The sequence below is a fragment of the Capra hircus genome, chromosome 25, assembly GCF_001704415.2.
Source record: "Capra hircus breed San Clemente chromosome 25, ASM170441v1, whole genome shotgun sequence".
NCBI lineage: Eukaryota > Metazoa > Chordata > Mammalia > Artiodactyla > Bovidae > Capra > Capra hircus.
The window spans coordinates 21,140,781-21,153,597 of NC_030832.1; the positions used below are offsets into that span (position 1 = coordinate 21,140,781).

The window sequence follows — 12,817 nt, forward strand, 5'->3', positions numbered from 1 at the left end:
ACACATTTCTTCTGATCCTGAGCAAAACCCCAGAGCAGGAGATGCATGCTGCTTCTCAGACAACTCACTCCAAATGAGGAAGTGGCCACATCTTTATCAACTCAGCAGCCTGATCACCCACTTTGTTAAAATAGCCACATTCCCTCACTGAGAGCTGGAGTTTCTCATAAGCATACTTGATATCTTAGAACTGGAGGCTCTGATGTCACTCAAGTCAAGAGTTGAAGTTGGACTCTGGGTTGTCAAATGCCTCATGCTAAACCCTCAGAGTTGATCAACTTTGCTGAGCCCCCGTTTCCCTATCTGAAACATAGAAACAACAACAACAAGAATAATAATGCCTAATGTGAAGATTCAATGGACTAAAGATTCAAACACATGGACTGAAGTGTTTACCAGTATAATTTAAAACCCACAGGTATTTGAGGCTCATGTAAATGCCCAATAAATTGCAAGCATTGTTATTCTATGTCCTTTCAGTGCAATACTTGTTGTTTCTGCCATTACCCCTTCTTCTGGAAAAAGTACCCTACTTCTCCTTGGGAACTTTTCTTCTGTTGGATATCATCCCCAAGGGACCACCTATTCCTGGCTGAGGAATGGTAACATGGACTCAGCCCAACCAGAACCCTCTTCTTAGTATCTGAATCTTTAGCTGAGTCACATCCAAAACTGAGTGGGAAAAATACAGGGGAACCACAACAGAAAATATTTAAGAGTTAATGGGTTCCCATTGAAGAACACGGACAAGACTGGCTGTGAGCTCCTGTGGTGGCCCACGTGATCAGAGCTTCCCTGGCTCCTGTCTTTTCCAAGATCTGGTTCTCTGGTTTTCCCATAGACTCTTTGACTTTCTCAGAAATTTAAACTCCTATAAAGTCTCCAAAAAACCTAAGCTAGGCAGAACTGGTTTTCACTGCTTGTCATCAAAGTACGTGATATACTTTTCAAAGAATGATTAGGTCTCTGTGAAACTCAGCAAATTCTTTAATCCCCTTTTCCTCTTCCTCTGGACAAGGAGAGTGTATTAGCAATCAACTGCTGGGTGACAAATAAATCCTAAAGCCTGGTGGCTTTCAACAATACATATTTATTAACTCATAACTGTGTGCCTGGAATTTGGAAGCAACTCTGCTTAGTGGTTCTGGTTTAGCATCTTTCAGGAAGGCTGTAGTCAAATGTCACCCAGCGTTGCTGTCATCTGTCAGCCCCGGCTGCTTGACCGGGGCTGGAAGACTGACTTCCAAGATGGCCCATTCATACGTCTGTTGTCAGGAGGCCTCTGATCTGTATCTGTTTGAGAGTCTTCACCATGTGGAATAAGACAGAAGCCACGACACATCACACAAGGCAGTCCTCTTCAATGTGAATGCCAGCAGGTAGCAATGAAGATGACTGGGGGCCACACAGGGGAAGCCCAGAAACCCTGTAGGGGGCCTCTGTAGCCAGCTACCATCCTTCTTTCGCTGAGTTATTCCTATTCACCCCAAGAAGAACATCTCATTTCAGAAACCCTCAGACAGTGATTTACAAATAATGGGTGGAAGGAGGCGGTGAATATGAAGGTGCGAAATAGGCAGAGTGAAGGTCTCCAGTCTAAGGACTTGCTCTGGAGAACTGGAAAAGAGGAAGATATAGCCTTTAGGGAAGGGAGACACAGGCTGCCCTAAGTCCAAGGACAAAGAGCAGTATAAAACCTAAGTGTTCCCCCTGGGCAGCCCCAAAGAAGGTTTGACAGACAGTTCAGGCCTGCTTGTCAATCACTGCTCCAAAGTCAAACTGGGTTTGAGAACTGGAGTCCAAGAGTCCAGGCCGCTGCCAAGCTGTTACATATGGGCTGACAAAATGTTCCCCACAACACTCATGTTGAAGCTCCAACCTCCCAGTACCTCGGAATGTGACTGAATTTGCAAACAGGGATGATAAAGAGGTGATGAAGTCCAAACTGGGCTGTGAGGCTGGGCCTTAACCTGATCTGACTGGTGTCCTCGTGAGAAGATGGCATTTGGACAGAGACACCGAGGGCATAGACAGAGGCAAGACTGTGGAAGGAGAGAGCAAAAAGTCAACTGTGTGCAAGCCAAGGAGAGGGGCCTCGGGAGAAACGAAACCTGCCAACACCCTGATCTTGGACTGCCCGCCTCCGGAACTGTGAGAGAATCACTTCCTGTTGTTTAGGCCACCAGTCTGTGGTCTTCCATCATGGCAGCCCAGGCAGACTGAAGCTCGGGCTGCCACTGTTCTTTGAGGCAGCTCCTAACCTCTGCTGTGTACTGGGGTGTCACAATCAGATGTGAGGCCTTCCTTTCCAGACTCAAGGAGGTGAGACAGGTCTGGGCATCCGTGGCCAGCTGATAAGGATGGGCCTGGCATGGAGCCACAAATGCACTGTGCACCCAGAGGCTCTGTGTCTACTCCTGGTTCTTTCCACAAGCTCCTGCCGGGCCCAGGCCTCCTGCTCCTCTCCTCCGAGGGCGGCTCCTACGAGTACAGCTCCTGCGGCCACCTCCAGCGGCCTGCCACCTTCTCTCTAGCTGCAGAGCACCTTCTGTATTCGTTCCCGCACTTCCTTTGGTCCCAAAGACACCATCATCTCAGCTACCGGAGGTCCTTGCTGAGGACAAACAAGAGAAAACGTTGCCTTAAACTGCCTGAGGAACACACACCCGGGCTCAGCTGCAGGAGTTACGCCCAAGCCAACGCTGGCACTGGTGCCTGCACCCCAAGGAGCCGGGTGTGCACTTTATGAGCTTCAATTTCTGAGGCTGAGGATGGGTCCCGGGGCCTGGTCTCCTTGGGTTGGTATGTCCCTTCCCCCAATCAACTGCCAGGTCTCTCAAAGGGGCAGCATGTGTGTTTCACTCATTACTGGATCCACTGCATCTAGCATGGTGCTTGCACATGTAGGTACTCAGTGGGTTCTATCTGTTGAATGATTGAATGAGGGCAGGTGCTCATGTTTCCTTCATCTCTGTAGCCCACAAACTACACTTAGTGCTACTGGTCAATGTCAGCTGAGTGGGTAAAAGAGGGCTCCAGTCCAGTCCAGTCCAGCCGCCTGCCTCACCTGCTGTCCACTGAGGGCCACTCGGAGGAGCTTCATCATGTTACTGTGTTTGATGCCTTCCAGACCATCTGACAGCTTCTTCAGTTCTCCATTCAGCACGTCCTGAGTTAAGTTTGTACCAGGTCCTTCTAAAAGTCTAGAAGAGAGCCAGTCTATGAGGGGCCAGCACAGGCCAATGGCAAGTGGGTGGAAGGGAGGACTTCAGAAGCTTATCCATCAGCTACAACATATTGATAAATTAATAGCACAATCGATGTTCAAGCCTGCTTGGAAGTGGAGGGAGATATCTACTACTCCCATCCTAGTTGGTGAAGAAACAGCAACCAAGGGACTACAAACACAGAGACTCCAAGCAAGTGTGCATAAAAAAGGGAAACTCAGAGGATACCGTGAGAGGATTTACTAATTACTACCTGTGTCATGCAATCTTCATGGCCCAGTTTTCTCACCTGTAAAGTGGGGATAATAATAGTCTCTGCACCTCACAGAGCTATGGTGGGGCTGAGTTAAAACTTGGAAGAGCACGGAGTGCCCTGGCTGAACAGACAGTAAGAACTCGAAAGCATGAGATCTTATAAAAAGAAACTTACGGATGAGTTAGATATAGGACGGAAGAATGAAGCCCTCTGAGAAATGACGTGAAACATGGCTTCAAGACCTCTGGGATTTTCCTGGTGGTACGTGGATAAGAATCCACCTGCCAATGGAGGGGACTTGGGGTCGATCCCTGGTCCAGGAAGATTCCACATGCGTCAGGGCATCATAGCCCAGGCACCACAACTACTGAGCCTGAGTGCTTCATCTGCTGAAACCCGTGAGTCTAGAGCCCGGGCTCCACAAAGGCGCCACCACAATGAGAAGCCTGCACACTCCAACGACAAAGTAGCCCCCGCTTGCCACAACTAGAGAAAGCCTGCGTGCAGCAATGAAGACCCAGTGCAACCAAATAAATAAACAAAGACTTCCAGGGGACGTAGCAGAGAAGAGCAGAAAGAAAGACATCAGGAGAACCCAGCACCAGTGATGGCCCTGCCACCACTTGCTGTAACCATTCTTTGCCCACAAACTGAAACAGTTCAGGGGGTACAATGGGCCAACAACCATTCCTCACTTTCCTGGCAGTCCAGCTGAGACCCTCTTCCAAAAGCAGGTTTGAGCTCAAGAGAAAGTTCCTAATTAGTCAGGGCTGGACTTGCAGAAACTTCGCCCCAGCCCTGATTGGGAATTAGAGCAAGGGATGGGAGCAGAACTAAAGACGGGCCAAGGCTGGAGACCTTCACTAGTGCAGACAGTCCTTGACACCAGCTCGGGCACTGACCGCTCCTGAAATGGCCAGACACCCCATCCCCCATGCTGGCTTACATGGGAAGCTGGCAGGCTTCCAGCTCAGAGACAGGGTTCATGAGGGAATTGGAACCAATGGCCTTCCAGGGCACATTTCCTTACTCACTCCAGTACTTGAGCAATTCAGTTTCGAGAAATGTAACCATTTTTATTGTATCTTAAAACTAGACCACATGACTGCTGTTATTTATGAAATGGAGAAGAGGAAATGTTGAAAATATAAAATGTAAGACAGTTTGCAGCACCATGGATGGACCTAGAGATTATCATACTAAGTGAAGCAAGTCAGAAAGAAAAAGACAAATACCATGTGATATCATTTCTATGCGGAATCTAAAATACGACACAATGAACACGTCTACGAAACATAAGGAAAAGACCTGTGGTTGCCAAGGAAGGTGTGGTGGGGGGAGGGAAAAACTGAGAGTGTGGGGTGAGCAGATACAAACTATTACATATAGAATGGATAAATAACAAGGTCCTTCTGTATAGCCCAGGGAACTATATTCAATATCTCATGATAAGCCATAATGAAAAAGAATACGAAAGAGTACCTATATGTATAATTGAATCATTTTGCTGTACCATAGAAATTAACACAACATCGTAAATCAATCATACTTAAAAAAAAAGAATGTAGTATGAGGTAAAAACCAACAAGCTCCTCAATGTCATTATGGGGAAGCAGGCTGCCAAGGAGCTGGTGAAAGTGACAGGCCCCAGGAGGCCTGTGATGGCAGCCAGGATATGTTAATAAGAGCTGGCCCAGGATTTGGCATGGGCAGAGGGCCTTCAACAGAACTGGATGTTGCTCAACATGTGGGTGTCAGCTTTTCTGCCTTGAGTGGGAGCCCCAGAGTGTCCCTAAAACCTAATCCCATGGCAGGTGTGGGGAGGGAAGACATTAGTTTGGTAAACTAGGACAGCCTCATATGGAATGTCCTAAATTAACGGAGTATTATTAATAATACCTCAGGGAAATTTAGCCTGAGATATGCTTGCAAGGGTGCTTAATGGTGTCTATTCAAGGTTATTCACTGTGGCGTTGTTTGTAACAGCAAATTTGGAAGCAAATGTTCATCAGCAGGAGATGAGTTAAATAAATCATGGTGAAGTGGTATGATAAGGGACTAGGTGTAGCTGAGAGGAGGAGGAGGAGGATACCCTCTAAGCCTGGACAGATCTAAAGATATGCTGTTAAGTGAAAAACAGACAAACAAGCGAAAAAAAACAAAAAAGACAGAGAAATATAGCCATTATTTTGTAAACTTTAGACGGAGTACAATCCATAAAAATACTGAATCACTATGTTGTACATCTGAAACAATATTGTAAATCAACTGTATTTCAATAAAAAAAAATAAAATTAAGCCAAAAACCCCCAAAAGATACCAGTGTTATTGTACTATATGGTATCTTTTGTGTAAAGAGGTGGAAAATAAGGATTATCTAGATATAATTTAAAAGAGTAGTAAATTCAGAGAGGGTTCTGGAATGGGGCAGATGAGGGGTAAGGATTAAAAATGGGATTCATGGGTTTTCCCTGGTGGCTCAGTGGTAAAGAATCCACCTACCAATACAGAAGACAGAGGTTCAATCCCTGATTCAGGAAGATCCCACATGCCAAGGAGCTAAACAGCCCATGTGTCACAACTACTGAGCCTGCGCCTGAGAGCCCGGGAGCCACAACCGCTGAGCCTGCGCTCTAGAGCCCGGGAGCCACAACCGCTGAGCCTGCGCTCTAGAGCCCGGGAGCCAGGACTGCTGAGCCTGCGCCTGAGAGCCCGGGAACCACAACCGCGGAGCCTGCGCCGGGAGCCCGGGAGTCACACCTACCGAGTCTGCGCCCTAGAGCCCGGGAGCCACAACTACTGAGCGCACGCACCTGAGAGCCTCAGCTCCACAAGAGAAGTCACCGCAGTAGGAAGTCCATGCACTGCAGCTAGAGAGTAGCCCCTGCTTGCCTCGACTAGAGAAAAGCCTGCACAGCAGTGAAGACCCAGCACAGCCAAAATGACATCAACAAATAAATAATTTTTAAACAATAGGATTCCTGATATATACATTTTAAAATAATTTCTAGGTTTTAAACCCACATTCAAGAGGTTTGAATGAACGAATAACAATTAAATTTTAAATTAAAAGTCTGCAAGAATGGAGTTATATACACATTTCCTTGACTATGCAGACCTTTCACAAAGGAAACTGCTATTTGGGACTGTCTTTCTGTTGGGGGCTGAGTACGAGGGAAGACAATTTTTGCTATAAACCCTCTTGGACTGTTTGTATTTTTGCCACGTTAATTATATTCTTATCTTTTCAAAATGTATGTTTTAACGGTATAGTGATGGTTTCTTGTTATCAGGTGCTATCCAAGCATTTCACACCAAGAAGAAGCAACAGAGAACACGACACTACATCCACCCTCCCACCCCAGCCGGCTGGACTTTCAATCCCTGCTCCTCCAACTTACCAGCTGCATGATTTTAAGTAAGTTACTTAGCCACTTTGGGCTTCAACTTTCTCATCTGTAGAGTGGGGATAACAATAGCGGTTCCTTTATTAGGTTGCCGAGAACTTAAGGGTATAGGCGCATGCACAGCGCACACCGTGTCACGTGCACACACGCTCAGTTGTGTCCCACTCTCTGCGACCCCACGGACTGTGGCCCGCCAGGCTCCTCTGTCCGTGGGATTTCCCAGGCAAGAATACTGGAGTGGGTTGCCATTTCCTTCTCCAGGGAATCTTCCTGACCCAGGGATGGAACCTGTGTCTCTCGTCTGCTGCCTTGGCAGGCGAGCTCTTTGCCACTAGCATATATACATGTGCACATATCTTGTGTGTATTATGTTTTTATTGGATCATAATTGCTTTATAATGTTGTGTTACTGTCTGCTGTACAACAAAATGAATCAACCATATGTATACATATATCCTCTCCCTCTTGAGCCTCCCTCCCACTCGCCATCTCACCCTCTAGGTCATCAGAGCACTGAACTGAGCTTCCTGTGCTATACAGCAGCTTCCCACTAGCTATCGACATATTTAACGTATATGATATATAACATATTGCACACACGTGTGTAAGCAAGTACACAAACAAGTGTTTACTATTCCTATCAAACATAATCTTCACGACAAAACTGGGAAGTTAAGTAAAATGGACATCTGTGGGGTCTGCTGCTCAGCCCACATTGCCCTTCCTCCTGATACCAGGGCCCTAACACTCCCTGTGGAATGACTTGGCTCCATCCTCAGCCCACGAGCTCTGGCTGGGGGTCCACTCAAAGCCCCGCATATGACCTAACCTAGACTGGTCAATGTATCACATTCTCCAGGCCTCAGTGACTGGCTCGGAGGCAGAAAAACCAGGCCAATCAGGCCCCATCAGAGTGAATTTCAAGACACGGCTGGAGTCGGGGGCTGCAGTTCAGCCGTCTTACCCCCACAGTGGGGACTGTGAGAGAGGCAGCTTTTGATCCCCAGGATCCTTTCTCCCTCTCATGTATACTAAGACAATCTTCAGCTGGGCATGTGGCCACCAAGGTAAAAACTACATTTTCTGGACTCCCTTGTAGCTTGGCATGGCCACAAGGCAGGCGTTAAGGCCAGCAGGATGTCAGTGGAAACATGTATAACTTTTAAGCCAGGGCCTCGAGGGGAAGGAGCGCCCCATCCCCTCTCCCTTTCCTCCTTCCTCCTCTGGCTGAACCGTGAGCCACCACGGACCATGGGGACAAGAGCAAAACCTGGCCCACATGCCACCACTACTGAGCCTGTGCTCCGCAATAGGTCCTCCTGCTGCAACAAAGACCCAGTGTAGCCTCCCCTCCCCTCCCCGGCCCCAAAAAAGAGAGGGGGTGGAGAGCATAGGCAAAACCTAAAGACAGCAGGACCCTAGAGACGTGGACAGAAGCTGTTCAGCCTTGAACTACCTGATCCAAATGCAGGTAAGGGAGACACGCACGTATCCATCTAATACAGAACCTCTGCAGAAGGAGCGGCTGGCCTGGGAGAGTGTGTGGCAGAAAGTCAAAGGGGCAGAGGGAGAAACAAGGTGTCGGTACCATGATTTTTGGCCCCTGCGTTAACCTGGGCCTCAAGTCAGCCCTTCTGGCCTCTGCAATGATGTACACGCATCTCTCCCCTCTTGCTTAAGCCAGTTTTGGTTGCACTTTTTGCCCTCACAATCTAAAGAGCCCTGTGACTGTGAACAATGAGACCTAGTATCATCCCCACCCTACAGGGGAGGAAAGGGAAGCTCAAGGATGAGCAGGAACCTGGACAAACTGAAGTCACCTGGCAGGTGAACTATTAGGTTGGTGTGAAAGTAATTAATGGTTTGGCTTTGTTGATATCGGAATAGATTCTTAAATAAATGTGGTTTTATTATACATCACTTTCTATCCCGAAGCACAGATTTTTATGCTCTAGGAATAAGCAAACTTATTTCTCGTTGGCAAAAATGCGTTGATTATATGGTTCCAATTTTGATGAATGAAGATGTGTTTGAGCCTAGTTATAATGACTTCAGAGTCTGAAACCATAATTACTTTTGCACCAACCTAATAACTGGGTCAGTGAGTGGCTGGGCCGCAGTGGCAACCAGGTGGGTCCAACCCTGGAGCCAGAACCACTGCATCTTCCAGGGGAGCCCAGGCTTCTCAGTACCATGAGTGACTCTCTCACTGAGAACCTCTCGCTAGCTTTGGGGCCGGACTGCAGGCCTGACTGCCAAGCCCTGGAGTGGAGAGGGCCCTGGGAGGGAGACAGGGGAGGCAGTTCCCGAGCTCCGCCTGTGGGAACTCACCCCAGCACACGCTTGGCAATGATGTCCACCTTCTCCGAGATGGCACCCAGCTGCGCTCGACCCACCGCAGGGCGGGTCCACAGGTAGGAATATGCTGGGGAGACGAGATCTTGCAGGCGGCAAATGTGACCCTGGGGAGAGAGGTGGTCACTGAATGCACTGGGGGTTGGGGGGGTGGAATCCTGACATGGGAAGGGAGGGGAGTGGGACGCCACCTGCTCCCTGGGTCTCCAGGCTCCTGACCCACCTGTCTCAGCAGGATGATCCTCTCCACGTAGGCTGAGTCTAGCACCTCTCTGTCCTGCAGCTGCCTCCCAAACGCCTCCTCCACGAGTGCCTGCAGCTGGCCCACCAGCTGGCATCTCTGGGTCTCGTCGCCTACCAGCCGGCAGAGGTGCAGCCTGCAGGAGAAGCCAAGGGACCATGCTGCTGCGGCCACCCCCAGCGCTGCCAAAACCCTCCTCCCCAGAGGAGCGGGTGGGCTTTGCAGAATGACTCCCTCCAGGGGATGCTCTCCCTCCAGCTGGGCTGGAGCCAGCGGGGAGACTCCCGACGGTCTGCCCGTGACTCCGTTCCCCAGCGCCTCTCACCTGGCCTGCTGCCCTCCCCTGAGCTATTGTTTGAATTCAGGACTCAGTTAAAAAGCTCAAGTTTTGCTGTCAGGTCAAATTTTCTCCTTTTCAGAATTCTTCTAACCACCTTGTTCCCTCCTTCAGAAGCAGCAGTCTCTAAGACTCCAAGCCTCAAACCAGGCCCTGTCAGTCCTCAGTCCCCGGGCTGCCCTCACCCTGTCCCTGGCAGGACTGGAGGGACCCAGGGCGTGAACAGCACAGGGCCAAGGGCGGTTCTGGAGGAGCGTGCCTTCCTGTCCCTGGTGTAGAAGAAAGGCAGGCAGCAAGGGACGGATGACCATCTCATGAGCTCTGAGATCGGGCAGGCCTGTGAGTGAAGCCAGCCTTGCCGGACATCTGCAGCAAGTGACACAAGCACTCAGAGCTCAGGATGCTCATCTGTTACCATGGGGACAACGAAGCCGCCCTCACAGGGCGCTGGGCGGAGTAAAGGAGGGGCTGTCTGTGTACACCAGTGTGGCCACCACGTCTGGGAGCTGGAGACGGGCTGGGAGTCTGAGCAGAGGCTTAAGTGAGGCAGAGGGTGGAAGGACAAGACCCTCTGGGAAGCAAATCCGGAGCATGCCATGGCCCCAAAACATCATTTTCTAAAATGAATGAAGAGAATTCCCTGGTGGTGGTCCAGTGGTTAGGACTCCATGCTTTCACTGCAGGGGGCACAGGTTCCATCCCTGGTCAAGGAACTAAGATCCTACATACTGCCTGCCAGGCACAGCAAAATAAATAAAAAAAAACAAATGAAGAGAAATCACATGAAATTGTACTAAAGCTGTTTCTAGGACCTCTGTAGCTAGATAAGGCAGCGGGAAGAAAGACATCAAGAGACCCTAGTGGCCATGCTTGAGATAATCCACGTAAGGTCCAGGGATCCACACCTGCGACACAGTACACGCTAGACAAACGTCAGTTATTACTACTACCTTCACCAAGCCACCAGCACTGCTATGACAACTACTATCTTTAGTACTGCTACTGAAATAAGTCATAGCAGTGGCTTGATTACAGAACTACCTAAAGCGAACAGCTTCTGCTGTATGAAACCTGCGGGCGTCAACTGCAAGCAAAAGCCACGGCCATCTTCCTCTGACTCCCCTTGTGCCTTGGGGAGGACTGGAATGGGTCACCAAGTATCGTCCCTGTTCTGACCCCATTTCTCCCCAGGATGGCACTTTCTCCATGATAAGAAAGGTGGTACACAAGCTGTATTCCTCGTGCCTGTTGCACTTGTTCCTGAATGTCCCATGCAAGAGATGCCCAGTGGGAGTTCCGTGGTGGTCCAGTGGTTATAGAACTCGGTGCTCTCGCTGTCATGGCCCAGGTTCAATCCCTGGTTGGGGACCTGTGATCCCACAAGCCTTGCAGCATCCCTCCCAACCCTCCTCAAATAAACAAAAGCAGAAATACCCACCACTACAGTATGAACTTGAACCTGCCTCGTTATTTAGCTTCTTGACATCTTGCTCTCATTAAATGCACAATAGGGCAAAATCATACAAGTGACCCCATCTGATGGGAGAAGTAACATCCTTGAGGCAAATGCAGTTGATGGGAACCCCCTGGGCTCACCCAAGTAAAATACTGACAGCCTGTCCCCAAACCAGCTCAAGAGGAGGCATCTAGGAGTCCCAGTCCCCCTAACTACAGACCTGTCCATTGGCTTTCCCACTAATGCCCTTAGCCCGAGATGTGGCAACAGGGATCCAAACTGTAACTGCAGCTGGAGTTGTGGTGGTGGTGTTCAGTCTCTAAGTTGTGTCTGATTCTTTTGCAACCCCATGGACTACAGCCCACCAGGCTCTTCTGTCCATGGGATTTCCCAGGCAAGAATTCTGGAATGGGTTGCCATTTCCCTCTCCAGGGGATCTTCCCAACCCAGGGATCGAACTTGTGTCTCCTGAATTGGCAGGCGGTTTCTTTATCACTGACTCACCAGGGAAACCTTCAGAGGAAAGAACTACTTGAGATGTGAAAAGCATGGTGAGACAGCACTCACTCACTGTATTGGCTGGGCTGGGGAGAGGTTGATCAAGCGTAATACTGATGACAAAGAACAAACCTGCCATTTTACTGAGCACTTTCTCCGCGCAAAACAGCTTGAGGCTTAATTTAACTGAACAGTGGCACAAGGCCGGTACTGTTACTGGCCGCATTCTTAAAAAAAATTCTCAGCAAGTTAAAAAGATATATTACCATTCCAGCCTTCACATGAGCCCAGAACCTGGGGCTGGTCATGGAGGACAGGACAGCAAACAAACCCAGGTACCTGACACCTCTCTTTGCTGGATCCCTGCTCCCCAAAGCAGCTGATAGCGGGGCCACCCCTTTGGCCTCTGCCCCATCACGCCGACAGCGCTCCGAGGCCAGGGCATGCAGCCTCATGATCCCTGAGCTCTCAGTTGGGAGGCCACCTCTACACCTCCAGTACTGGAGGAGCCTGCTAGGGTCGGGCACCATGGATCTGGCCTGATGGAGGGAGAGACCATGCAGGAGGAGCTGTCTCAAGGTAACAGTCCCATTTTAGAGAAGAGGAAACAGAGGCTCGAAGAGATTAGGTGACTTACCTGTGGTCACACAGCACCAGAAGCCTAAGACCACAGTCAAAATCAAGCGTGACTCCAGGCCCGACTAAAACATCCGCCATGGGGACCCAGCATCAGCAGGTGAGCCCTTTCCTCCCAGGGGCGAGTGCTCCAGATTCCCCGCTCACCTGTTGAATTCCGGAAGTTTCTCCAGGTCCAGCAGGGCTGAGTGGCAGGTGACCCGGCTCAGGTCAAACTGTGTGATCAGCTCTGGCAAGGTCCGGCCCATCTGGTTCTCTGCAAGTGAGGAGGCCCAGCTGCTCAGCATTCCAACACCCCACTCCCCTGTAAACCACCCATCACCATTGCATTTTCAATCACAAGGAAGGGTGACCAAACAGATTTGATTTCTAGTCATTTTACATATCAAGAGTCCGGATGAGCT

General features: G+C 49.5%; 1 protein-coding gene across 1 annotated transcript in view; it reads right to left on the bottom strand.

The window, feature by feature from the left end:
- EARS2 (glutamyl-tRNA synthetase 2, mitochondrial) overlaps positions 966-12,817 on the bottom strand; it is a 28,138-nt gene continuing 16,286 nt past the window's right edge. Inside the window, exons 5-9 of the mRNA XM_018040714.1 lie at positions 12,561-12,669; positions 9,469-9,622; positions 9,222-9,352; positions 3,068-3,203; positions 966-2,614 (exon numbers count right to left, since the gene is read on the bottom strand). Coding sequence (XP_017896203.1) covers positions 2,531-2,614; positions 3,068-3,203; positions 9,222-9,352; positions 9,469-9,622; positions 12,561-12,669 — 614 coding nt within the window. The 3' untranslated portion in view covers positions 966-2,530. The remainder of the gene's footprint in view (positions 2,615-3,067; positions 3,204-9,221; positions 9,353-9,468; positions 9,623-12,560; positions 12,670-12,817) is intronic.